Source organism: Polypterus senegalus, chromosome 3 (assembly GCF_016835505.1).
Source record: "Polypterus senegalus isolate Bchr_013 chromosome 3, ASM1683550v1, whole genome shotgun sequence".
NCBI classification, from domain to species: domain Eukaryota; kingdom Metazoa; phylum Chordata; class Cladistia; order Polypteriformes; family Polypteridae; genus Polypterus; species Polypterus senegalus.
This window is the reverse complement of record NC_053156.1, coordinates 145010252-145037272: the sequence shown is the minus strand read 5'-3', so window position 1 is coordinate 145037272 and position 27021 is coordinate 145010252. Positions and strand designations below refer to the sequence as shown.

Here is a 27021-nt window from a genome sequence, read left to right as displayed (position 1 = left end):
TATGTATCAGTCTTCTTTAGAAATTTGTCTTTTTTGTTATGTTTTAGAATTAATTTAAAGCTGTTTTTATCTGATAATAAGAAGTTAGCGCATATTTTAATGTTGTCAAGTGTAACATAAAGTTACATTTTTTTTTTTTGTTTTCTTGTAGATTGTTTTATTTTTGAAAAGCTTTTAAAGTATGCATTACTTGAAAGAATTTAGTTATTTAATAAACTACTACACATTTCACTACATATTGTACTGTATGTATCATTTTTATGTGTCAAGTAAAGTTTTGATGTATTATTCACATTTACTTCCACTTTAAATATTCAAATGCATATTGATATAAAGCAAATATCTGAACTTCTGTTTTTAATAATATATACGGTTTTAATCCTAAATGTTATAGTATCTCATTCATTCATTCATCCATCCATCTGTCCATTTTAGGAATCTGCTTAGACAATTTAAGGGCTGCAGACTAAATCCTGAACCATAAATGGCCATACATGAACCATAAGGGCAGTTTGTAAATGATTGGCCGCCTTTCCATTGTTGCTTTCTAATATTTTTCACCCGATGCTTCAGGGATAGTGTCTGATTGTTTGTGTTTAATTTTTTTTTTTATTTACTTGAGAAGTAATTAGTATAATTTACGGCTCGAAAGTATTTATTTATCTCAGTATTAGATTTGTCTCTTAGTCTTTTCTACATAATTAAATACACATTGTTTTCAGGGGAAAAAAACCCAATAAATAACATATTTGAATTCAATTTGCACACACCTAAAGCTTCACATTTCTGAACATCATTTTCACAGAAACAAATAAAGAATTTTCAAATGGTATAGCTCATTATTTGTAATATCATTTCTAATCAACAGCAAAAAACTAATCTAAAATAAAGATTTAGCAACTTTCAGTATTAATGTTGACAGAGCAGCAAAAATTTAAAACATGGTGGCTAATTTTTACGTATTTAAAGTTCATTAGTTGTTTACCTTTGTATAACCAATGGGATTTGTATTTAGGGTTCATTACAGACATGCATGTTTGAATGGCTTTTCTCATCATAATCTTAAGCCGCTGCCTCTGACTCTATAGAAAGAGCTCACATAGTCCCATGCATTTCACAGCCTTTGTAATCAGAAGGAGAGCCTGAATGAAGAGAACCTTGAAGCATGTGGAGCAGTCGTCCTCCATCAGCTTCAGAAACTGTCACAAGATACTTTAAAAGGGAGTTTGTTAAACGAAGAGATACTTACTAACAACTGGACTTGCATGGATGAAAACACAGTCAGGTATGTCATATTGCCAAGCATCAGAATATCTTGCTTTCAAATCAATGAACTGAAATATATCTACACACATTAAATAAAGCTAAAGGTATTTTTTCTCATAATCTTCTATGTTAGTGCATTAGATATAAGATGCTATATTTTTTTTTATATTTTCTTCACAAAAAAAGTCAATATACCTAAATTTGATGTCGAGAAACTTTAGCTTCTCTGTAAAGCTTTACTCTGTAAACTTATATTTTCCCCAAACATTTTAATTTCACGGGTCCAAAAGAATATATTTTTTCTGCCTACACTTAAGCAAACCAATAGTTTATTAGGACTTTTTGTAATATTCATATTAGGTTTACTGCATGATAAATCATTTTCTTGCAGATTTCAAGAGAAAAAAAATCTTCAGTAATATTTCTAAGTAGTTTTTTTTTATGTGGAAAATGTGCATTTGCAGATTTATACCTGATAATCAATATTTGCACCATTAAACCTGGCTTGTCGGTAATTTACAATTTGGTAATTTTATATATGTGTTAAAAATCCCATCAGTGAAAAAATGGAGTTAATGTAATTAATAGTTTTGAACTTGATGCTTATATTATTTACTCAAGGAATCCCATGTATTGTATTGGAATATAAATTAAACTGTTGTAGTTTATTTTATGACATGTAATGACTGTAAAATAATTTATATAAATAGTGTCCACATTTGTCTTTGCAATATACAGAATTCACATTTGATTTAGATTTCTGTATTTCTTTTCACACAGTTATGCACACATATTCATTTTAAGAAATAGTTTGTGCACAGTCATGGCTACTTCCATATTTTTAGAGAATTTATTATTTCCTGAAATGTAATTTTTTGTAGAAGGCATTGCGAAATATCAGAAAATTTGTTCAATGCACTTTGTAAAAGTAAGTAGTTACTGTAGCTTTGTGTGCCTACGTGTGTACATGTATAAAAATATATGGTGCTAAAAAGTTAGACAAAGCAAATTTGATGCAGCCCAATTCAAGTGGATAATTAAACTAAAATTTATAGCATGAAAATAAAACACTATAATTAATAAATACTTTAATAAATAAATACATTATAGAATACTTAATGATTCAGTATGTTAATTTTTGAGCACAGTTTTAACCATAAGTCACTGTAGAGTGTAAAATTGGAGACATGAACTCACACTATAAATCTCAGACAGAATTCTAGACAAATGTTTATTGAAAATTGTAATGATAAACCCTGTCATCTTCCAACACAACCAAAGGAGAAAACATTTCCCTAGACTTAAATACAGATTCACTTTTGTGTTGTGCAGAATACATTATTCTCTTATGTGAGCAGTGCAACTAGATAGCAGTGTTTTTATAAATTTCTCAATAACCAAGAAATTGGGTTATATTAGTGCCTCCTTATGCAACTACTAATCTAAAAGCTGCACTCAGCTTTCTTGTTTACACATTATCAATCATGCAAAGTGGTCAAGACCGTCAAGTTACTTCAGGATCTGTTTGAAAAGCCATATTCTTATTAGAAGATAGGCCAAAATTAAAGCAGTGAAATAATATTTATACCTTGTTTTGCTATTTTTGTTCTATATCTTTATTGTGGATTCACCAAGATTCACATTCATTTTTTAAAGAAACTTAAATTGGCACTAGTTTTTTAACAGTTTAAACGTACCATATTTTTGAAAATTCTGCTTTTTTATTGATGTAAATCCTATGGATTTTTAATCCATCTAAGTATTCTTTCTTCAAACAGGTATCCATGCAATAAGAAGATACTTATCTTCACAACTACACAAATGAAGAAAAAAGTATTTTAGACAATAGTTCATTTTGCTCTTGTAAAGCATAAAGTATGCTTCTCAAAATACAGATGCATTTTTGGATTTAGAAGTATTAAACAGAATGAATAGATCAGAAAACACACAACCAATTAACATTTACATACAAATGTGCACATTTATTTATAGAAGTATTTTGTAAAAAACAATATAAAGATCCGTACAATATACATTTGTGTCTAGTTATTCCTGAAGGATGGAATTTCATAAACATACTTTTAAGTATCAGATGTGATTCTAAATTTATCATTTGTCTAGGACAAACAAAATTAAGCCAAAGGAAAATATGGCAAGCTGGCAATAGAAAACAAACACAAAATAAACTTGAACGCTGTAAAGATAGGCCAACTATGACTTCCTTAATTTTTAGTTTAAAATTATTACTCCGCTACCTTCATCAGCAACTTTATATAATTTTACGTGACACAATTTTATAAATTGTTTTGTTTTCGTATTGTTTTGAATAGGGAGATTTATTTGCAAATTGCAAAATTGTCTTAATGGCAAATTAGATGTAGAAAATGATCCTTGAGTTACAGTCACCCTTATGAGTTTTGTCTTTACACAATGTGTAAATCTGTCTCTCTCTCTGTGTGTGTGTGTGTGTTTGTATGTATGTGTATATATATATATATATATATATATATATATATATATATATATATATATATATATATATATATATATGGTCAGTGTAACTTTACCGAGAAGATGGAAAAGACAATCTTCTTGATAGTCTGACTGAAACAGTACTAGATAGAAACAAAATCTTCCCTAAAAGGTCATGCAGATAAATGGTGGTCATGGTAATATACAGAATCAGTAGAGACTGTGATGAAAAAAAGATCATTCATTCCATCAAAAATGTTTGTTGTAAACAGTTAGAGATGTTAGTTTCGTTTATGTTAGGGTTCAAATGATAGTATTATCTTTTAAAGAAGGAATTATAGTGTGATAGCAGAGATGTAACATGTCACTAAAGATTCTTGTGATCATTTTTAATAAATAACTAAAACTGCTTTACATAGCCAGGATTTATCTGGTAATTTTATGATTCTCCAAAATTGTGATATGACATCACACAGACCCTCTTTACAGCTTTTTAAATCGTGTTAGAGTTGCATTAAAAGCTAAAATGTGCTTAGAGTTCCTCACATCCAAGGTCTTCCTGGTTTACTGAAGTAATAAGTTTTGTTATCAGAACTAAGAAAAAAATGAATAAATATTTGTATATATAAAAACATTCAAGTTTTAGACAATTGCATAAAGTAGTTGTGGCAGTCTAGGATTTTATTGTTGTCTTCTTTTACTTAAATGATGTTCACTTAACAATGTTATAAAAATTTTTTTTTTTTCTTCTGATGTAGCCTGGATCCTTCAGATTATAGTATTTACTTAGCTAACATGATGTTACTGTTATTGCAGATCCTCCATGCCTTCAGATTCAGCAGAGTTGTGGGATATTTTGTACAGACATGCTTTTATGCTGAAAGTGCACAGTGTGTTAACTGGGCATGAGATAGCAGAAATATTTGCACCATTAATAACTCCCAGAAACTCCGCAAATATTAATGAGGTAAATTTGTGCTGTAATTTTTGTGTTCTTTTTTTAAGTGTTCTGTTTTTGTTCTTTTTTTTTTTAAGCATTGATAATTATAATTTCTAATTTTCTATAAAAGTACAAGATGCTATAAACAGGCTTAAACAAGGGTCAATGAGGTGTGTGTGCATGTAAATATATATTTATATATAACATTAAGGTTTTAGTGTCCATACGATTACCAAAAAGTGATGACTGCAGTTTGTAAAAATGTCACCTAGTCCCTATAAAATATTGAATTCTGCTGCAACTTGCATAGTGTAAGGTCAAAACTTTGCATTAACAGCGTGAACTCTTGGATCTATTTTGCCTTGTGTCAACTGTGCATGCTGGGTGCTGGTAGTGTAATGGTGTGAAGCACCTTTCTTGCTACTATCTAAGTATCATTTAATGTTGCTGAACTAGTTTTTGCCTGTCTAACAAGTCAGCTCTTTTTCACATGAATATTTAACACAGGATAATGCACCATTGTCAGAAAGCCTGCATGACCTGAAGTGTTTTCCACAGATATAAAAAAGATTTCAGTTTTCTTCTGTAGACTAACATGTCACCAGATCGAAGTCCAATAGAACACATTTGGGACTAAGTAAAGCAAGAGGTTTTTCAGCATTAACATTATTACTTACTGTATGATGATGTGTTTGGCAGCGACGGAATGTTTTTGTAACCTTAAAGAATTCTATGTATTCTGAAGACAAAGGAGAGACCTACCCTGTTACTAGAGAAGTGTACATAATAAAGTGGCTACTGAGACTATAAGGGTTTTTGTTTATTGCAACTCAAACATTTCAGAGTAACACAATTTAGATACAATAAATGCGATAGATCTGACAAAACATGAAACTTTCTTTCTTTGTTGACTTGGCTAAGCTAAAATCTCCAGAAATTCAAACACTTCCACTTCTTAAATACTTCTTAAATTAGCCCTAGGCTCTATCTCTGCTACCAGTGAGCCATCACCAAAAACTATCCTTTCAGCTTTTGATTAGTTTGAGATTATTGTGCTATTTTAAACTTCTTGGTGTTTCTTTTGTCCAAATCCTGGACTCAGTTTGTGGTGAAAGTTAGGATTGGCCCATCTTTGGTAATATGCACACAAGGTTAGAGTTCCCCGTAATTGTCTCTATACACTTTAGACCTCAGTAACATTTGAAGAGCCATGTCTCCAGCCCTCTAGTTGTATCTCCCTGAAAAAGACATCAACAGTTAATTAATTCTTAGAGCATTATGCTTTCTTTCACATTATAGATTCACTGTTCCCTCGCTTGGTGCTAGTCTGTCCAATTTTGTCCTTCACTATGTAAGTAAATCCCTTGGCTGCCACCTGTTGAATAGAATACCTTAAAACCTCTCGGCAGCTGGTGCTCCAGTTCATTCCACCTGGTGCCAAGCAAGGTCTATTGCTCTCTAGTGACCTTTCTACTGTAGTATTTTGTGTTACTCTATTTCTCATTTTGCTATTTTGATATTCCTCCACTTTGTACAATTACATTGATATTAAATTAATCAAAAGAAAGTTTCATGGACTAAATTTGTTTTGAAAATTAGTTTGCAAAAAGATTTTGTCATACATTTCAGTTTCAGTTTTTATTACCAGGACTCCGATTGTTTACCTATTGCTTAGTATAGATTCTAGGCAGCCAGTATAGTTAATATGTGAAACATGTTGTCCTTCTCTTTCGTCTTATATTAACAACATATAATTGATTTTGTACTTGTGTTTGTATGATGTTTAAAAATCCACATTAAAAATGATAGCTATAGAGTCGTATGATTTAACTGCTGTCTTGTTTTTAACAAGTACTCTTGATAAATTCGCACTTTACAGGCTGCATAATATTATTAATTTGTTTGCTTTCAATTTGTAAAGTTCACATGATTCTTTTTAGCTGTGAGGAGCTCATGAATTATAAAAAATGATTCCACAAATAAGTTACACTGTTATAGGCTTATGCTGTTTGTGTCTCTAAATCTTTGAAGATCTACAGTATAATCTATGTCTCTAAATTTCTGATAAAAAATACCATAGCATGAAAAGAAGCTTGTGGTCTAAAGCTGCTATGGCTGTTTGCCAGCAGTAGACAGTACAAACTGATGTAAAGTAGATAGTTTATGATAGACGCTGAGGAAGTATGACACTGAGAAATTTAACAATTTTAATTTCATTTATTGGATTAAGGAGTTTTTCATTTTTGCTGCCACGTATGAAATAACTGCTGAAGACTCTTATGTAAATCTTTTATACAACCCCATGTAATTATAATTCAGAATAAACACATTGCCTGAAGATGTCATGGTATAACCATTTTCTTGATTTTATCTTATTGCTAAAATGTTTCATATATGACAGTGACCAAAAGATGTAGGAATATTAAATTATTAACATTTTTGAACCTGTGAGAACAACAGTTTTCCAAAACTGCAAACTGCATTTTCATTTTATTACAGTCAAAGTAAGTGTATTTTCCTATACTAAAATGTTGTCTTTCGAATGTTTCTACAATATACTTTTAAGAATCAAAAAGTGACTTATAATGATTTGTAATCTTTTGATTTTAAACATGATCTCAGTTATTTTACACTTAATAGGTCTAGAAGTCTAACTAATATTTATTTAGAAACATATAAATGGAGTACATACACTAGGTATTGTACACTAAGTTATGTTCTGTTAAACACAAACATTCAAATCATATATCAGTCTTTGAATGAAAAAGACAGACATTATCTGCATATTTACTGCTGTTAATACAGTAAACATTCTTCATCCAGTTAACAACATTTGCTTACTGCTGTCAAAAACTGAAAATTTTGTTAGAGAAACAAAGAAAACATTAGTGCCATACAAATTGGAAAAGAATTTACTGAAAATCTCTGTTTATTTTAATTTGTGTTTGTTTTACTTTTTTTGAATCTGTAAATGTATTATTGAAATGTTAATGCTATTTATCTTAGTTACTGCTCATACCTTATAACACATAAAGTGTACTTAAAAGGAAACAACCAGTAATAAAATTACAGTATTTATTGTTAGGTTATTGATAAAATAGTTAACTTATGCCAGAAGTTGTATTAGTTGCTTTCTTTCTGCAATTTGGAGAAACCCAGTGTTGTTTTATGTGCCGTAGTTCACAATGTCCTGAAAGTAACACAAAAAAATATCTTTATATTTAAGGAATTTATTTTTATATATAAAAGAAAACAGTACATTAAAAGTAATGCAAAAATAACAAACATAAATAGGTTTTGCCTTTTTAAAAGCAAACAAATCCAAGTAATTACAAGCCAGAAACAGTTTGGTTACTGTTACAAGCCAGTAAATCCAAACAAAGCAATGAATACATAAATGTAAACAAAAATTGCAAAATAGAAACACAGAAAAAATGCATTGGCCTCTTAAATATTATCTGGGCCAGTACACTGCCTGTATAATCAGATGAGTCTACCTTCTTAGCTTCAAGATAAAGGAGACAGGGCAGATAATGAAAACTGAAACATTAAAACTTAGCTTAGTGTAAGAATGAGAAACTAAACTACATAACATCAAATAAATGAAATGGAAGAAGGGCAAAACCAATAACACAATACACACATTTATATTTAACATACAACAAAAAGATTAAATGAATAAGAATGCGGTTTTAGCCAAGGCAGGAATACTGGCTGAAACGTCACATACCTCCAAGAATCTCTACTAAACATTTTTACGTCCTCATTTCCTCATTGTTCTCTTCATTTGAGCGCATTTAAGTATTGTTTTGTGATTAGTTTCTCTATATGTGTTATATACATAGTAGATTGCCATCAATATGTTATTAAAATATGAAGAAGTAAAATAATTTGATGCCACACTTGCCTGCATTTCTGTAGTCTTATATGTATCCTGAATCTAAACTAAGACACCCCTAAATTGATATGATTATTTGAAAAACAGTGTAATAAATATAAAATTTCTTCATTGTCTTTAAAGTCATTGACATTAGCCAACAGTGTCAGTGGACAGCTAGCCAAGTGCCAATAGATCTTAAACAGCCTTGTTATAAACCATGTGCTCAAGGATTCATTCCTTCAGGAATCTGTATAAAATGTTGTTTTATTTTTCCCTTCTGCATTCCTTAGACTAATAGAGTCATACTTGAATTAATTTATTAATGTAGGTGGAATCCCATTGTAATGAAACTCATGGGACCATAAAAATATTTAATTATAGGATAAATTTCATTTTAACAAATATGGAGAAAATAAGTATACTATTGTGACCAGGGTCTCCGGTGATTCGCCATCTTTAACAGAAGCAGTGAAAGGACAGCTCTGTAGCTTCTTTGCTGTGTCTGATAAACAGTAAACCAAGGACAAAGTAATTGGTTGTCCTCTGCAGGATCATTCTTACTGCATAACATGCTTGTCACATGATATTTAGAACATTTAACACCGGGCTTTGACCTGCTTTTCCTCACACTCTCCTGATCTCTGTCTTCTCCAGACGGCATCTGCCCCAGTGGTGATTCCGAGCTGCTGGTGTTCTTCTGCTCTGAAGATGGGAGCTAAAGCACGATGATTGCCCCCATGTTGCGGCTCCTATCTCATGTGCTTGTTTGCTGAAGTAACAGCTTCTATTTTAAATGAAGTCTTGAGACTGTACCTGCCTTCTCTATTCAGTAATATGTACCTGTATTTTTCTTGAGAACCTAGGCTCACCTTCCTGTTTCTCAAGCAACTCTGTGACCCAAGCTTGACAATACCTGTATTAAAAAAAACACTTTTAAACTGAAAAAAACAAATGCATTTGAAAATGGGACATTAGACACAAGTTTTTTTTTCTTGTTTTTTTTTTTTTATATATACAGGTATGAATACAGAATAGAAATGAGACATTAGACATAACTTTTTAATAATAATAATATATTTTATTTATTCATAGGTGCCTTTCTAAACACTTAAGGACACTGAACAATAGATAACACACATATTACAAACAAAACTAAAATATAAAAATTAAAATCAGGCAGAGCAATTGTAATCAAAGAGTAAAAGCAGTCTTACACAAGTGGGTTTTAAGTTTAGATTTGAAAAGTAAACGAATCAATGTTTCTAATCTCAGATGGTCACTACCAGGTGGGTAAGACGGATGAAGGGGACAGTCAAGTGGATGAATGAAGAGGATCTAAGGGTGCGGGAGGGAATGGCAACAAGGAGGAGGTTGGACAGATGTGGAGGGGCAAGGTTGTGGATAGCCTTAAAAGTTAACAGAAGAATTTTGAATTGAATGCAGAACTTAACTGGATGCCAGTGAAGCTGCTGCAAGACGGGAGTGATATGGTGAATAGAGAGGGTTCTAGTAATGATGCGGGCAGCTGAATTCTGGACCAGTTGAAGCTTATAAAGAGATTTGTGAGAAAGACCAAAGAAAAGGAAATTACAGTAATCCAGATGAGAAGTGACAAGGCTATGAACAAGGATAGCAGTGGTGTGAGGAGTGAGGGAGGGGCGAATACGATTAATGTTATGTAAGTGGAAATATGCAGACCGGGAGATGTTATTGATCTGGGACTGAAAAGATAAAGTACTCTCATGGATGACAGCCAGACTCTTAACCTATGGGGAAGGGGAGACAGAGGAATTATCAATAACAAAGGAAAAAATATCAGTTTTAGACAATGTTGATTTTGTACCAATGAGGAGAACCTCAGAGTTTTGTCACTATTTCATTTAAGGAAATTTGAAGAAAACCAGGATTTGATTTCCGCTATGCAATCAATAAGCGAGGAGGGTGGAAAGGAAAAAGTAGGTTTGCTAGTGAGATAGAGCTTGGTGTCATCAGCATAACAGTGGAAGCTAATGTTATATTTACGAAAGATATTTCTAAGGGGAAGGAGGTAAATAATGAAAAGGAGGGGCCCAAGGACAGAGCCCTGGGGTACACTGGAAGTAGCAGCAGTGAATGGGGATGTGAAAGTTTTAAGCTGAACAAACAGTGCGGCCTGAGAGATGCAACTTTTTTTTTAATAGAAATACACTTATGAAAATACAGAATGAAAATGAGATAGATGAAGATTAAGGCATAATTCCTAATGCTTTTGGCAAGTCATTTTTCTTCATTCCGAAATCAACGTTTTCCAGGATTGTTAATTTTTCTTTCAGCGTAAACTGATGCCATTTCTTAGTTTTTTTTTTTGGTTCATCTCAAAGAGAACTTTGAGAACCGCTATGAAAGTCGAACAGTACAGTTTCCGTACACAGTACAACTACCCACGTGAACACTAGGTGGAGATCTGACTCTGAATTTGTCTATATGTATAATGTTGTGCCTACACTCTCACTGAACCTTGCCAAGACTGCCCGAAACCAGAAATTTCACCACAGTCTTTGAGATATCCCAAGATTTGCCACTGAAGTGTAGGCGCAGTATTAAGCACTTCTTGCTTCACAGTATTATCTATGGTTGCATTTTTTGGTTGAAAAAACATTTGTTATACTGAAATTTATATTTCATTTAAACAAAATTAGTTTAACAAGATGTCGTATAAATGTTTGTTCGGGCCAACCAAAAGTATTTGTTATTCTGAAAATTTCGTTACTTCGATATCTGCCATAATGGGATTTCACCTGTACAGTTCTACAAACCCGATTTATATTACTAAAATATGTAGATATATGAATTTCTGTGTAGCTATTGCATGTTATTTGTGTTTTATTTTAACACTTATATCTGTTAATGTGAATGTATTATGTTAACACTCCACACTTGAAAATGGAAGTGTGTTATATAAAAATAAATCAAACAAAATATAATTAGAAACAAAGATCAGTGCAGTTCTCTTTTACAATCTTGACAAGTATCCTCAATATTGTCTTAGTTGATATATATAAATTATTTTTTGCATTTTGCGACTTTTGTTTCATTTCTATCTTTGCTTCTTTGTATGCATTTATAGGTCACATACACTGGAAAAATGAAAGACAACATGCTTATACATGATAATTTAATATTATCTTTTATTCTTAAATGGCTCCTGTCTAGTGACTTGGACACTTAGGAAGAACCTGTCATCTACTTTATGAAACATTAACATGTACAACTCCAATGATTAAGTGAAAAATAAACACACAAGTTAATTGCCAATACCAATATGCTTGCAAAAAATAAATTCTGTTATGAATACATAATATGCTGCACTATACAGAAACCTTGCATTTTTAAAGTATATAAAAGATGTGTAGTTAGAAACAGCTAAGTATTAAAATATCATATTTGGTCCTCTCAAGAAAATTCTAAATTGCTGTTAATAACTTCCAGTTTTATAAACCCAGCATATTTTTATTTAAATGTTTCTATTTGGGAATGTGCACAAGTTTTACCATTTTACTTATGGATACTTTCAATATTAATATAATCACCACTGTCTAATTGTAGCATAAGTTCATGTTTGCCCCCAGTCCATTATCAGCATTAACACTTCGAGAGTTCCTCTCCCTTCTCTATAATACATATGCAGTGTATTTAAGTCATGCTTGTGAGAAACCTACTGAATTATTTAAATACTTTTAAAAGCGATGGTTTTCCTAACTTGTAACTTGATCTTTGCCGATATTAGAAGAATAAATCACACCTCATCTAAGTAGTCATGTACTGCTGAATAAATGCTTATGAAACACCAAATCTGAGATTGTATTAATAATGCATCATCCTTAGTTGTGGTTGTTCACTGGAAGGTGTCATTTTTCTGTTGCATCATTAAAACAATAATCTGTTTTTTTTCCAGTGAGCTTAAGAAACCACAGGTGATAGTTATGATGCCCTGGCCTCTGTAAATCTCTTCTAAATTAAATACATGAATGGAAAATGTTTAATAATTATGCGGGACAATTTCTTATCATATCCACAAATTTGCTTGTGCATAAATGTGTACAGGGCTTTGCAATAGCTACAATCTGTCTTCTATATATATATATGGAATAAACATAATGAATTGTGGTAGATGTTTTCTGAACATAAGTTTAAGTCGCTATCATGCCATTTTGTCCCTCAGCTTTGCATATGTAGGGGTCTAGTTTTGTACATGAATATTTGTTATTAAAATCTTTTTACCAAGACCGTAATCTACAATCAGATACAAATTGGTGAGCCTATTTCATACCCAATAACCCCCACAACCATATTTTTCTTTTGGGCTAAGTTTAAGTAGGTTTAGTTGTTCCAGTGGATATATTTAACTAACTCTGTTCAAAGCATAATCTCTTACTATACAAAATTCTCCAATCAGCAGGATGACAGTATTACGTTTTATGTGCAACAAGTGTACTTAATCATTTCTTATTTTTTTTCTTTTTGGAAGTGGTATCTAACTGAAACTGCAATGATGCTTACATTGTAATATGTGAACACTAGCCACAACATATGACAGCAGCCATCCTAATAAAGCTTGTTTTTGGGTCAAAAAACAAATGAACTACTGTCCCTGTCTATCAGTGCTTCTTTCCAGAGAATAGCACATCTTCTAACACAAATCTGTAATTCTGAAACTAAAATCAAAGATACAAAATCACTATTCTGTTAAAATACACACACATATAATATATGTGTCTGTGAAATGCTATATAAAAATAATAATATACTGTATATAATGCTCATAGACTTTTACATTTAGTAAAAACAAGAGAAGATATGACTGTGTAGACTTTAGCAGTATTCTGCTTTAAATGATGGATATATGAAACAAATACCTAACTTAGAAAGATGCACGTACTTATGATTTCTGTGAAGTGAGTAAATTATCAGTTATGAGACGTGTGCATGTATGTGTCAAATTGATATTGATGTTTGAAACTTGGATATCGTTAATGTCTTCAGGTGTTTACATTTATTTTAGGAAAAATGTTTTTTACTTGCCTTTTTTCATATTGATACATTTTTTGTTTATAGTTTATAGGCGTTACTAATGGTAATGCTTTTTTTCAGTCTGTTATTCCAATTAACCTAACCCGAATACAGGAAGCAGAGCACTTGTAAAAGAAGTACTTGAAAAAAGTGTCAAAATATGGTCTCAATACAGACTACTGTCAGGCTGGAAACTGCTCCTGAGTCTTGAAGCAGTAAGACAGCAGTTAACCACTTCACTAGCATTCAACTGCATTCCATAGAACATTTTATTCAATTCTGTGATCATTAGATTCAGGTTGATCCAAATTGAAAGTTTCTAATGAAAAACCAAGTTTAACTGGAAAAAGGCAAACGTGTCTTCTGGCATTGTTTGTAAAATAAATAATTGTTTAAAATTATATAAATGGTACCCGTTATACAAATAAAAACCTGTGAGATCAAAGAAAATAAAATTTGTTTCACATTATCATTTAACATTGCAGGTAACCGCTAAAATAACACTTGTATGTATTTTGGCTAGGAAAGAACCCTCCACAAGAAAACTATGTTTCAGTTGTAGCAAATTAAGTAACCCAACTAAACAGTGCTTCTCCTTATAAAAATGATTGATATAAATGACATTTTAGCATGTGTTCCTATCATTATGAATGGCTTAAATAGTGTACCCGATTTCAGAGTAGAAATATAAATCCTTTTTCCCAGTTCACAACTTTAAATGTGTGAACTAGTCAGAAACACTAGTTAGTCTACCACTTTGTGCTGAAGTGAGGCATTTAATGGAAGTCTGATATACACTGCTTAAAAATTTGGTGGAGCAATTAATCATCACAGTCTAACACCAAGCCAGTTAAGCTTCAGGTGTATCAATCTGTCTAGTCTGCAACTGTGAATCATCTTCACCTTTTTTGGTGCAAATGAAAGTGACAACAGGCAACAACAAGACAATCCTCAAAAAGGGAATGGATTTGCAGGTGGTGGCCACTGACGTTTGCTCTCTCCTTAATCTTCTTGATGAATTCTTCTCTGGTTTTGCATTTTACTAGTGTCCTTGTTAAAACTGGTAGCATGAGCATTTACCAACAGCCGGTTCAGGTTGTACAGGTAGTCCAGCTCCTCAGGGATGGCATATCCATACATGCCATCGCAAGAAAATTTACTGTGACTCCCAGCACAGTATCAAGAGCATGGAGGAGATATCAGGAAATGGGCCATTACACAAGTAGAGCTGGACAGAGCCACAGAAGGGCATCATCACAGTAGCATGACAGGTATCTGCTCCTTTGAGCAAGGAAGAACAGGAGGAGCACTGCCAGAGCCCTTCTGTTAGGTACCAAGAAGAAATCCTCTGAGCAATTGTTAGATCTTATGCTGGTGCAGTGGGCCCTGGGTTCCTCCTGGTGCAAGACAATGCCTGGACTCATGTGGCCAGAGTATGTAAGCAATTAAAGGATGACAACGGCATTGATGCCATTGTCTGGCACATATATTCCCCAGAGAACCACTAAGATGTTGTGTATCAGTGCATCTGACACCGGCAAGTAGCACCACAGACTGTCCAGGAGCTCACTGATGTACTGATCCAGGGGCCTCATGTATAAATGGTGCGTACGCACAGAAATGTTGCGTAAGAACTTTTCCACGTTTAAATCGTGATGTATAAAACCTGCACTTGGCGTAAAGCCACGCACTTTTCCACGGTACCTCATGCCTTGTCGTACGCAAGTTCTCCGCTCGGTTTTGCAGACTGGCGGCACCCAGCGTCAAAGCAATGGTACTGTTCCTGTGTGATTACTCATTATTTTCATGGCGCGCTTTATAAATACACCGAAACTAACCGCATATTGTTTATTAGTGTAATGCATCTGATTGTAATTAACTCGTAACAATATAATGGTCCAGGGAACAGCCATAGTATTCCAAATACCATAACTGCTTTAGCGTTGTTAATCTCACTGCACCTTCCTCTTCTTATTTTTCTTCTTCTTCTTTCAGCTCCTCCCGTTAGGAGTTGCCACAGCGGATCATCTTTTCCCATATTACTCTCACTGCACCACTCGGAGTATTTATATTACTGTATCTGAGTGTGAATCACAGCAGCAGCTGATCGGAAAGAGAATTATCGGTTTACAGTTTCATGGACACGCTGTCTCAGCCACTGCAAAACGTTTTAAAGCCTTTCCTGTACAGACCTCGCGGTTCAGAAACAGTTTCATCCCAAGAACTTTAAATGCAGTCAATCAAGTGCTCCTTGTAGAACTTTTTGTACTTATAGGTACAATCACCCCACTGTAAACTGGCACTATAGTTATAATATCGCACAACCTGAGCCACTTTATAAAGCACGTATTTACATATGATGACGATATCATTTTTAAGGTGAAATGCAGCAAAATATGTTTTTTAAATTATACAGATAAAACTTTAACTTCATTTAAATAATCTATATTCTTCACTGGGAGTGTCGTTAAGGATAGAATAATTAAACATGTACTACGAAGATATTTCAATGTTCTTTAAACGTTTTGAAGAATCGGCCCTAAGCTTACAGATGGCTTAACGTCTATTATAGAGCTGATTGTATGGCAATCGGTTACTTGGGGAAAGAAAAGCCCTGACTGCAGTGACAGCCATGCCAATATATATTGAATATAAAACAGAAAGTGAAAATAACAACACAGCAAAAAACGCAGCGACAAATTTCGGCAAAAGTTAAATGCTTGTGTCATGAGCATGAGGAGGCTATGCAGTGTCTGCAACGGACGTGGCCATCCACCGTGCATGACATTGGCAGGCGAAAGAGCCACAGATTCTTCCTCTGCCCAGTGCCACCACAAGCCTAGAGCCGCCCCTGAGTACTGCTGCAATAAATTATTTCATCGAATTGAAACACATTTTTAATAACGTGCTTTAACTCCTATCATCATGAAAATGACATCACGTATACATCTCAGTATTTTAGTTATTCAGGGAGCTTGTAATATCACGAATGTAATGGACTCTGTGTCTAGCTGGAGGAAGAGAGCCAGTTTAAGAAGCAAGTAGTGATTCACACACATAGAGCACATAGAAAATCAAATACAAAACAAAGCATTTAACGTGCTACTTTAATTGCGATGTGATTAGAGAAACTGGTTAATTAAACGATTTTAAGATGAAGTTTATGATGTTCTACTTTAATGACAAAATAAACTACGTGATTAAAGTGGAAATGTCGAGATTGAAGTTGACATTTCGTGCTTTTTCCCCACCGTGTGCCTTTTTTCTCTGTACCCTAATAAGCTTTCATATGACACTCAGACAGTGGGCTTACAACTCGGCTTTTCACTGCGACTTTGATATGTGACTTCTTTTTTATTTCCGGCACTGTGCGATTTTGTGGATGTGAGCTTTCAAGTTTCTCCAACACGCTATGTCACTCGATCAACTTCCTTTTGTTGATTATACCACGGTTTATTTGAACAAATAGTATGTTTTTCCTTTGCCTCCACTTGGTATTCGCTGAAATACTTATATTTTCCCCCGTGCTTTTCCCATTGTCTTTTCACAGAAGGCTGCGCTTAAGGGCAATTAATATTGATTTGCATATTCAAAGAGGCATAATTCTGGGAGGAGTTGGGGAGTTACATAAAGCGTGTGCACGAGCGTTAGTTTTCACGCTGATCGGGATTTATGTGGCGGAAGAACGTGGAAGTTGGAGTACGCACAGATTCCTGCATCTGGATTTTTCTGTGCGTAAGCACATTTCGGCTTTTGTGCTTACGCCATGTTATAGTGCGAGTTCTACGCACGCCGTTATACATGAGGCCCCAGGTCTGGGAGATGATCCCCCAGGATGCTATTTGCCATTTTATCAGCAGCATGCCCAGACATTGTCAGGGGTGCACACTACACTACACTACACTACTTAGTCAAATTATAAGTTGGCATGATGAAATTCATGCAAGTTGGATCAGCCTATGATTTTGAATTTTGCCGTAAATGGTTGATGATTTTGGTTTCTTTTGCTCTCAACGTACAGTGTTACTTAGTAAAGGTTTTCTGCTTGAATTTTTCGTTTATTGAGATCCGATGTGTGATTTAAGTGTTCCCTTAATTTTTTGAACAGTGTACATAACAGACTACAAAAATTAAAGATGGAAGCATACCTTTGACAGCCTCTACTTCTGTAACATTATATATACATTTAATCTCCTTTTTTGTCCATCATGCAATTCAGTACTTCAAGTAAGACTTTATATAGTATATAGTGCATAATACCTCCTAAACAAAAATGGAAAGATCAACCTAAGCTTAAAAATGATTTTTTTTTGGCTAGTCATGAGGCGATATTCCTTTATATGCATCTTGTGGAATGACAAGATAAAAGTATGAATAGCTATTTGGAAGTAAAAGGTGGGCATTCTTATGGCTATAAAAAGGAAACCAAAAGGATTTTGAAGTTTTTCTTGTTTTTTTTTAATTACATTATTACATATTTTCAGATGTGCCCATATAGTTCTCTCTTACAGTGTATTATTAATAATAAAGGACTGACTGATATTATTTATTGATGTTATTGATAGATATTGCTGTTAATTCAGTTTATTTTCTCCATGTCAATACTTTGTCCCTATACATTTCATTGATACTGTTTTAACTTTGTGACTCAGCTATGCCCTTTGTTTTATAGTTGTGCAAAAAATTACTGTCAAAAAAGTATTAGTGATATTGAAACAATATATTTCTAATGCCATACTAGGAAAACAAGGTCTATTCTGTAGTGATGCTCAAGTGTCATGATATGCAAATTATTTAGAATATTTACTACATTACCAAGCTCTACATTAATATATTCATTTATTGAGGATAGACATGTTTCTTTCTGGCATGCCTCACCAGGTGACATGTTAGAGAATTGGGATTCTGAAGTGCTGGATCTTGGCCTCATTTGGAAAGGCCAAATGAAGGGTGGGAAAGAGGTGCTTAATTCTTTTTCTTTCTTACATATTTTGAGATGTCATTGGTTGCAATGTTTGGTTTGTGAAATGTTTCAGTAGTTAGTTGCAAACAGGTGAAAAAATATACAACACTCTAGGGAAATCACATACAAAAATAATGATTAACAATGTTAGCTATTAAGAAACATGCAAAAGTAAAAAATAAATAATTGTGATCAGTTATTACATCTGTACATTAGAATGTTAAGTGTTAAAACTATGAATTAAATATAAAAATTCCTGATACATCTTCAATCCCTGAAATTTGGAGACCCATTTAAATATTAAAGATAAACCTAAACTGAAGAGCGATAAAATGAGTTAGGCAGGTATTTCATTCCAATTTTGGCAATTAAACCAGAGCAGTAGAAATATTGATTCACAAGGTAATCCCGTTTTATCTCATTTGAAGTAATTTCTCATTCTGAAGGGCAGAATATTATAGTAGTTAACTAAACAGGACAAAATAAATTCTGTCCAACATATTGTATATGCACCTAAATGCCTGTTTATTCTTTTTAATCTCCAATATGTATAGCCAGCAACTTAAAATAGTAGAGAATTGTAACTGTTCATTTAAATCTATTTAAGCTGTTCTTTATTTGCAACCACATTACCAAAAAACTGCCTCAACAGGATCATACAATATTTCTTTACCCATATTCTAGGTGATATTCTTTTTGTCTGTGCACCATATATTATTTATTCATAAACTGGTTAATTTTTTTTTACTATGTTCTATCAGGATTTGTAGTAATGATGTCATTATCTTTGATGCACTTAAACTTACAGTGTAATGCTTTACCAATTTAATCCACATATGGTGACTTTACCCAATTATTATTGACAGTTTCTACTACATAGGGATCCACCCAAAGGGATATTTTTTTGTTGAAACTAATTTGCATCTGGAAATATTTTCTTAAACAAGATTGGAATATAGTTGAAGTGTATTTAAGGGATTTAGAGAATCCCTTATGGTTCACATGAAAAAAAATTGCAACCCATAACATAAATAATATTAATCAGTGATGATTATATAAAAATGCCCACCAATGAGCTTTACAAAAAGAGACTGTTTTTATAAATAACATTAATTGTTTTAACCAAAGAGAAATGGAGTTTCTATTATTTCACTCTTATTATAAATACTGATGAAAGGGTAATGTGGTGTTAACCTATCAAATCCTTAAAAGAGAGTTTAGAAATTAAATTGTAAATTTAAACACACTTTTAAACAAATATAAAAATTGAGAAATAACACATGTAAAAATACTGTAAGATCCCTTACTCATCAGAATCAAATGAAAATGATGCTATGTAGATTTGCTAAATAAAATAGAAATGCTGCTTCTTTTGGCACCATTTATGTAACAGTATAGAACAGTATCTGAAATCTTGGACTCCGCTTAGTCTTCACAAAACGTAAAAACTGCACACCATGAACGCTATCATGAAGAAGAAAAAGGCACTCTCTGTTAAATTAGGCATATTAGTGCTGTGTTTATTGGCTCCTACCTATAAAAGAACAGCAGGCATCCCTTTGTGTTTCTGAAAAGAAAGAAAACATTTTAGTACAAGTTTGTGCTTCCCACAGGCCAGTTTCTCAGTTAAATGATGATGTCAAGATTCTGGCCTTAGATGGAGCTTTCTACCTTTATTTCCTTTATTACCTAACTTTATTCCATGATTAGATTAGATTATACTTTATTTGTCCCCAAAAATAAATTTAAATTTTACAGAAACTCCAAACATAAATAAAATAAATAAATATGGTAAAAACAAACAACAACCCAAGCACATGTAGAAAAACTTCTTTCTTCAATAACAAAGACCTGCTACTGTCAGTATGTAGGTGGCGGTAAGATGAGGTCAAACCTGCTTGGATTGTGCCATATGCTTATATTTAAAGGCATTAATATCTGGATAGAGCAGTGTCTACGAAAGGAACAGGCCTAATAGGCCTTGATTCCTACTTTGAAGTCGCCAGCATTAAGAATGATTCATTAAAAAGATATTTGCACAATGTGAATCATTTATGTTGCTAAGTCAACCAGAATGATGCAACTTACTTTCCCGAGCAGTACCCAAATATCACAGTGCCTGAGGTTTCCATAACTCACTATGAGATATAACAGTTCAAATAAGTTACATGAAAGAAAAAGAATATTTCTCATTATATGTAGTCAGCCCAAGTCTGAATCCTTGTCACCTTACTTTAGTCCTCGCTCTGGATCTTCGCCTCTTCCATCTCCATATGAGCTTATAACTTTGCACCCTTACTGTGGATATTTGCCCTTTTTATTTTCAGACAAGCAACTCCGAAACCTTACAAGCAGCATACAACAGAGCACAATGGCAGGGTTCTTTCGGCAGCAGTGATAGCAGTACTACCAGGTGAATACAGGAATGTTTGAAACATCCCACTTTACATTCTTTTAGAGTCTTTTATATTTGCTGATGTTATATAAGTAGGCAGCCAACAGATCCTTTACACTTCGCATGTTACATTTCTCAAATTTGCAGCTTGACTGAGAGTCAGTTGAGGTGAGCCAGTGCACAGCTCTGCGTTGTTAACAGCATCTCTTTAGTTTAATTTAAAAATGAATTAAAAATGTATGGTAACAAGAGACTAAATCTTAAAATTACTAATTAATAACATTAATTAATTACATTAAAACCAATAATAATTAGTAATTCTAAATAATTTTAAAAAGAGAAAAACTCTTATAGGCAGATACTTACTTTCAGATCTTCTCCGTATCTTCAATGTAAAATTTTTTTTCAACAGCATCAGGGATATATTTGGATGCAGAATAAGTATTTTTAAAGGGTTGAATTGCTTATTCACTGCACTAATTAAATTTGGGACTGGACTAAATATATTTCCATTGATAAAACTATTATACATAAGCTTAGAATCCTCAGCTTCATTCATTTCAATAAAAACAAGTTGTTTCTTGTGATTATCTTGCATTTCAAATTTAAGTTGATAAGTTTTCTTTACCTGTTTTAAAACAGTTCAAACAGATAAAAATCAAGATTGCACAATACCTTAAGACCTTAAAATTATATATCAGTAACATGAATGAAAAAGTTAAGTAAAATCGTATCAGTTGGTCATGACTTTATCTTACTCTAGCTAGAAGAAGTAGGATTTTTAAAATGACTATACTTCTAGAAATTGTAGAGTTTTTAAGTGCATTCCACTGTATACAATATGTTCTACAAAGAATATCATTAGAGGAGTTCACATCCTGGCTGGTCTTTGTATGGAGTTTGCATGTTCTGCCTGTGTCTGTGTGGGTTTCTTCCAGGTGCTCCGGTTTCCTTCCACTGTCTAAAGCCATGCAATTCAGGGGGACTGACAATGCTAAATTGGTATCTAATGTATGTTTGTTTGTGTGTGTTCCCCCTGTGATGGGCTTCCACTCTGTCCAGGTATTGTCCCTGCTTTGTGCTCGTTTTTGATGAAATAGGCTCCAACTTTCCCCTGCTCTAGTTATGTGGGTATAGAAAACGACTAGATGGATGGATGGTAACCCAGTTTAATTGCTGCAAGACATATAATAATGTAAATAGCATTGAAGATATTTTAATTTGTAGATTATTATAAAATGTTGTTTATGGTTTCCTGTTTAACATAGTAAACTAGCTTTTTATTATTTGTTTGTGTAACGCTTTTAGTGTAAGCCTCTAGTACTTATATATTTATTTTTTGTATGTATGTCAGTTTTACAATGAGAATATTTAGTAAATGTCAGTACAAGAAAAGGCAAGCCTTGCATAGTCTTCTTTATGACAGTCAGAGTTCAAGTTGTTTGTTTAGCTGCTTCACTTTACAGTGGAATATGCCGGGATGTGTCTGTTACACAAGCCTATGTCTGGGCTGATGCATGACATAATCTACAAGACCATTTCTTTCATTCCATTGGCTGGTGCTAATGTTTGCAGTAAAGAGTGGGGGGTGGGAAGTAACTCAAAGGGAGAAAACCCAGTAGACAATTTTAGCACCTCACTATATTCAAAGGTGTTTGACTTAAATGGTGGGGAGGGAGGGGTGGGGGTCTGGGTTCAACCTACACAAACATCCAAGCTAGTTGGTGAGCAAAGGCATTTCTTCTAAAGTGCACTTGTGTTGGCACTTTAGTTTAGATATTGCAAAAATGTATCTATTACTCATTTACTCTTATATAACACTTACAAAGCATCAGAGAGTAGGTTATTCATCTCTGTGCACTGTGGCACATTGACATGATGGTGAAATTACTTGTTAATAGGTATAATTCACAGATCTTACACAAAATATGTAGTATCAAGAGGAATGTGTCTCAGTTAAGCCACCTCGGGCCACTCCTAAGTTATGTTTTGTTAATAGGCCATATTGCAGAGATGCATAAACACTTTATTGATGCTTTATAAATGTTATGAAGACCCAAAGAATTGCATGTTTGTTGAGTAATAGATTAATTTTTGCAGTACCTAAACTGTTACCCATGTAACATGATCTAAGAGAAAGTGAAATGGGATGCTTTTTGGACTGTCCCCATATAATGCACATTAAAAAACATATAAAATTGTATGTTAAACACTGCCATTTATTAATTATTCATGTGTATAGTAATCATTACTTGGACATAACTCCTCCAGAGTCGATTGGCTCATTGGGCAACTAATGCATGCTATCAGATTTGATCTGATGCTACTTATTCAGTGTCTTCCAATTTTATACGGACTGACTGGAGATGTTCTTGGAACATTGTATGCAATGTCTTTATTGTTCTGCCCACTTTCCACCTGCATTTGTGTGATGTCTAGTACATTGTAGTTTTTGCTATGCAGTCGGCGGAGAGATGCAGAATGTGTCCGGCCAGTCGCATTTGGCATTCTGTGACAAGATCTTGTAACTTCCTTAACCCACTCTGTTGCAGGATCTCTTGGAACTCTTCACTGGTAGTATGATCCGAGTAAGGTGCTGAGTATCCAGTGTAAACAGTGATGGTGAAAGATGTTCATCTTCTGGACCTTTTGTTTGGTAATTTTCCACATATTGTCGGCTGAGCATCAGGTGATAGGCACCGTTACTAGTATGCTCCAGTACCATCATCAATTTAAGGGCTACCCTACCATGTTGGGAATTCAGATTTTTGATGTGCATTAGTTGTTTCTGTAGCAATTTAAAAAATGTTTACAGGGCCTATTTGCTTGCCCGATGCCAACCCCTTCTCTTTTTGCAGCATGAGATTGGGACCAGCCTTGGCGGAGTTATTTTTTTATTAAAAAAAAAAAATGAAACTTGCATATAGTGGACTATGGATTAGTTATGTAGGAGCTAACTTGATACTTTGTTTATGTTTCATGTTATTTAATGAGGAAGAAAGCAAGCTTTTGCTTTTTGTGATGGATGTGAAGTTTGAGCACAGAGCAGCAGTTGGTTAGAGATATGAGGTTTGAAAATCAGAAGCGTGTCCATTTCACATAAAATATATGAAAACTGGTAAGCTTCAGCATTTTTTTGTTTTGCTAGCTTTTTCTGAAGTGGCAAAATGCTTTTCTTTGGTGGTGCAGCCCATACTATTATTTTTGTTCTTATTTTCTGTATTTTTGTTATTGTTTCTGAGAAGTATCTTTTGTATCTCTGGATTTAATTTCTGCCTTGCTTTAGATTCTGTTGGGTTAGTCTATGGTAGATTAGGTGGATTCAATAATGAATGAAGACTTAGGCTCATGCCAACCGGGTCCTTAAAAGGAACATTACCAGGCAATATTTTTCATATTGCCCACTGTAAGTAGGAGAGCTTCCACATAACAGGTAGCATAATCTGCAATTTCTAAAATGTATTTAAAACTTCAAGATTGGACTGATTATGTCCATGCATGTTTGCTTGGACAAGACATTGATTATATGCAGAGGCATTCAGGAAGCTTCTTGGTAGTTAGGTATTTGATACAGTTGACACTATGGGCAGGATATAGAGTAGTGCTTATTAACCTCTTCATCTACGTTGGGCCAAAAAAGTTGGTGTAACATGCTGAAATGTTTTTTCTGCACCCTCCCTTAGGTTTCCCACCAGCATGAACATTTCATGAAGGTACTGTAAATGCAGGGAACAAACAAAAGATGGTTTAGCCCTGGTGAACAGCCATTCAATACAGTGAATCATTTTCAATCACAAAAATAGACCCTTGAAGTTTCAAACTTCTGGATGGTTTTCTGTTTATTGAAACAACCACATTCCTAGTATTCTTCATGTAGTCATTGTTCCACTGTTCTCTTTTAAAAAGATTAGGCAGCTGTTTTATTTAGAAAAAAAAACACAAGTTACATAAGAACTGTTCATTAGCAGCACCGCATCAATCAGCTTTGCTGAAAGAGTGACCCTCCCCCACTTGTAGCTTTTTGGAGTAATGTCAGGATTTGCTAGGGCAACTGCATCACACTGCACAACCACACCTTTTGACAACAGTTTTCTCACTAAGCACACTTAACATGGATTGTGAGCATTTAGCGTCTGCCCAGTAACAGACAATTCAGAAGTCCTTTGTTTCCCAGGATGACTAGTTAGCATTTTTCTCTCTCATCGTTATTGATTTTTAGGTCAGTCTCCCATCAAATGCAGGCTTTAAGAATACTATATTTTGCCATGAATAGATGAAAACGAGGCCTGTTTAAAATATTTTCCTGACAAAACAAGACAGCCAGAAACAACTATCACATTACTGGTCGATTTTAAGCACTGAAGTGCTTATTTACCAAAACCAACTCACAGTGAGAAATATGGGGAGAGAGAGGCACACAGAGACTCAAAACACAGTCAAACAACATTCCCCTCTGGTCCAGTCTAGTACAGTTCAGAATGGTGGAGACCAAGGCCTTAGTCATTCAGTGTTGGAGTGTCTATAGTTTGGGGTACTCGGGCGGCACCTGGTCACTTTGGTCAAGTCTTTTATGATGTTTCAGAGTTGATGTTATACTAGTTTCCCATGAAAATCTGGCAGTGTATTAATAACTTCTCTTCATCCTTCTGATTGGCTATCATGATTGACCAGAAGGGACAGAATTAATGATCAGCCTGAAGTAATATTGTTGTTGGTCACCAGTTGCCATTTTTCCTTTACAAAAGGAAATAGAAATTCTATTAAATATTGTGTCATTTTCTCCCTCTACTCCCCAGTGTCTTCATTGTGACTCCTGTAAAACACCCACCAATCTTGTGTGTTTAACATTCACAAATTCTTTAAAAAAAAAAAATAAAACAATCTTCAAAATAGGCGTCAGTTATTTGCCATTATAAAGTGAAAGTATGTGCGTGTATCTATTCCAGGATACAGTATATACATAGTCCATCTTTAGAACATTGAACTATATTGAAAGGAAGCATTCATTGCTCTGCAAATCTGTTGTTTCATTTATTTTATATACTGTTTACTTTATAGAGAGGTAAATAGATAGAGACTTGCTCTTAAAGATTCTGGTGTCTTCATCAAAGAGAATTTGTGTCCCCTTTAATGAGATCTTGCAACCAGGACTGTTTTAAATGAAGGCAAGTGGTTATTTTTTGGGGAAAAAAAATAAACTGAATGCTCTTGTTACGTAAGTGTCTACACTCTTTAACCAATGCTTAGCAAAGAGACCATTTCCTTGATTATGGCAGTCTGCTGAGATTGCACACCAGGATATTGAAGTTTTATTATTTTTACAGGCAACTTTATTTTTAGTCAAATTGTGAAGGCCATGTCTTTTTGTATAGCCCATTTTCATTGAGATCAATGTTTGGGCTGAGCCACTCCAAGACATTGATTTTCTTAAACATTTCTAGGATGAGATAACTGTGTTTTTCTGATTATTTTCATGTTGAAATGTAAATTCTTCTTTCAGTTCTGCTTTACAGCAGGGGTATTGTAGCTGGTTTTACACTGAATATCTTGATATTTAGAGCTATTGATTTTCCTTTCTGTGTTGGCTTGAGTCACTGTCCCCTCTGAAAATAAACAATCCCATAGCAGGGTGCTGCCACCCTATGTTTGACATTAGGTTCTTTAAATGTTTAGCCGTTTTGGCTTTGTGGCAAATATAACTTTTGGAATTAAGACAAATATACTACCTTGTTCTCATCAGACCTTTTCACACATGGATCTATAGGACTGAATGTATATTTTTGCTATATATATATATATATATATATATATATATATATATATATATATATATGACTTGGGTATTCCTTTATTTTAGAATGGCTTCTTGAATGCCACCCTACCTCATAGCTCAAACTTGTAGAGAATACAGTCATATGAAAAAGTTTGGGAACTCCTCTCAGCCTGCATAATAATTTACTCTGAATAAAAAAGATAACAGTAGTATGTCTTTTATTTCCTAGTAACATCTGAGTACTGGGGTGTTTTCCGAACAAAGCTTTTTAGTGAAGCAGTAT

At 33.8% G+C, this 27021-nt stretch overlaps 1 protein-coding gene and 1 long non-coding RNA gene across 3 annotated transcripts in view; one reads left to right on the top strand and one right to left on the bottom strand.

Moving 5' to 3' along the window:
• The window catches only part of kiz (kizuna centrosomal protein), a 134447-nt gene that overhangs the window by 61553 nt on the left and 45873 nt on the right, over window positions 1–27021 (top strand). For both annotated transcript variants that reach the window (XM_039748024.1, XM_039748023.1), the window contains 2 exons: window positions 1121–1285; window positions 4555–4705. In XM_039748024.1, the coding sequence (XP_039603958.1) occupies window positions 1121–1285; window positions 4555–4705 (316 nt within the window). The remainder of the gene's footprint in view (window positions 1–1120; window positions 1286–4554; window positions 4706–27021) is intronic.
• Window positions 10222–27021, bottom strand: part of LOC120525601 — a 106858-nt gene continuing 90058 nt past the window's right edge. The window contains exons 4-5 of the long non-coding RNA XR_005632981.1: window positions 20105–20137; window positions 10222–10324 (exon numbers count right to left, since the gene is read on the bottom strand). This is a non-coding gene — a long non-coding RNA (uncharacterized LOC120525601). The remainder of the gene's footprint in view (window positions 10325–20104; window positions 20138–27021) is intronic.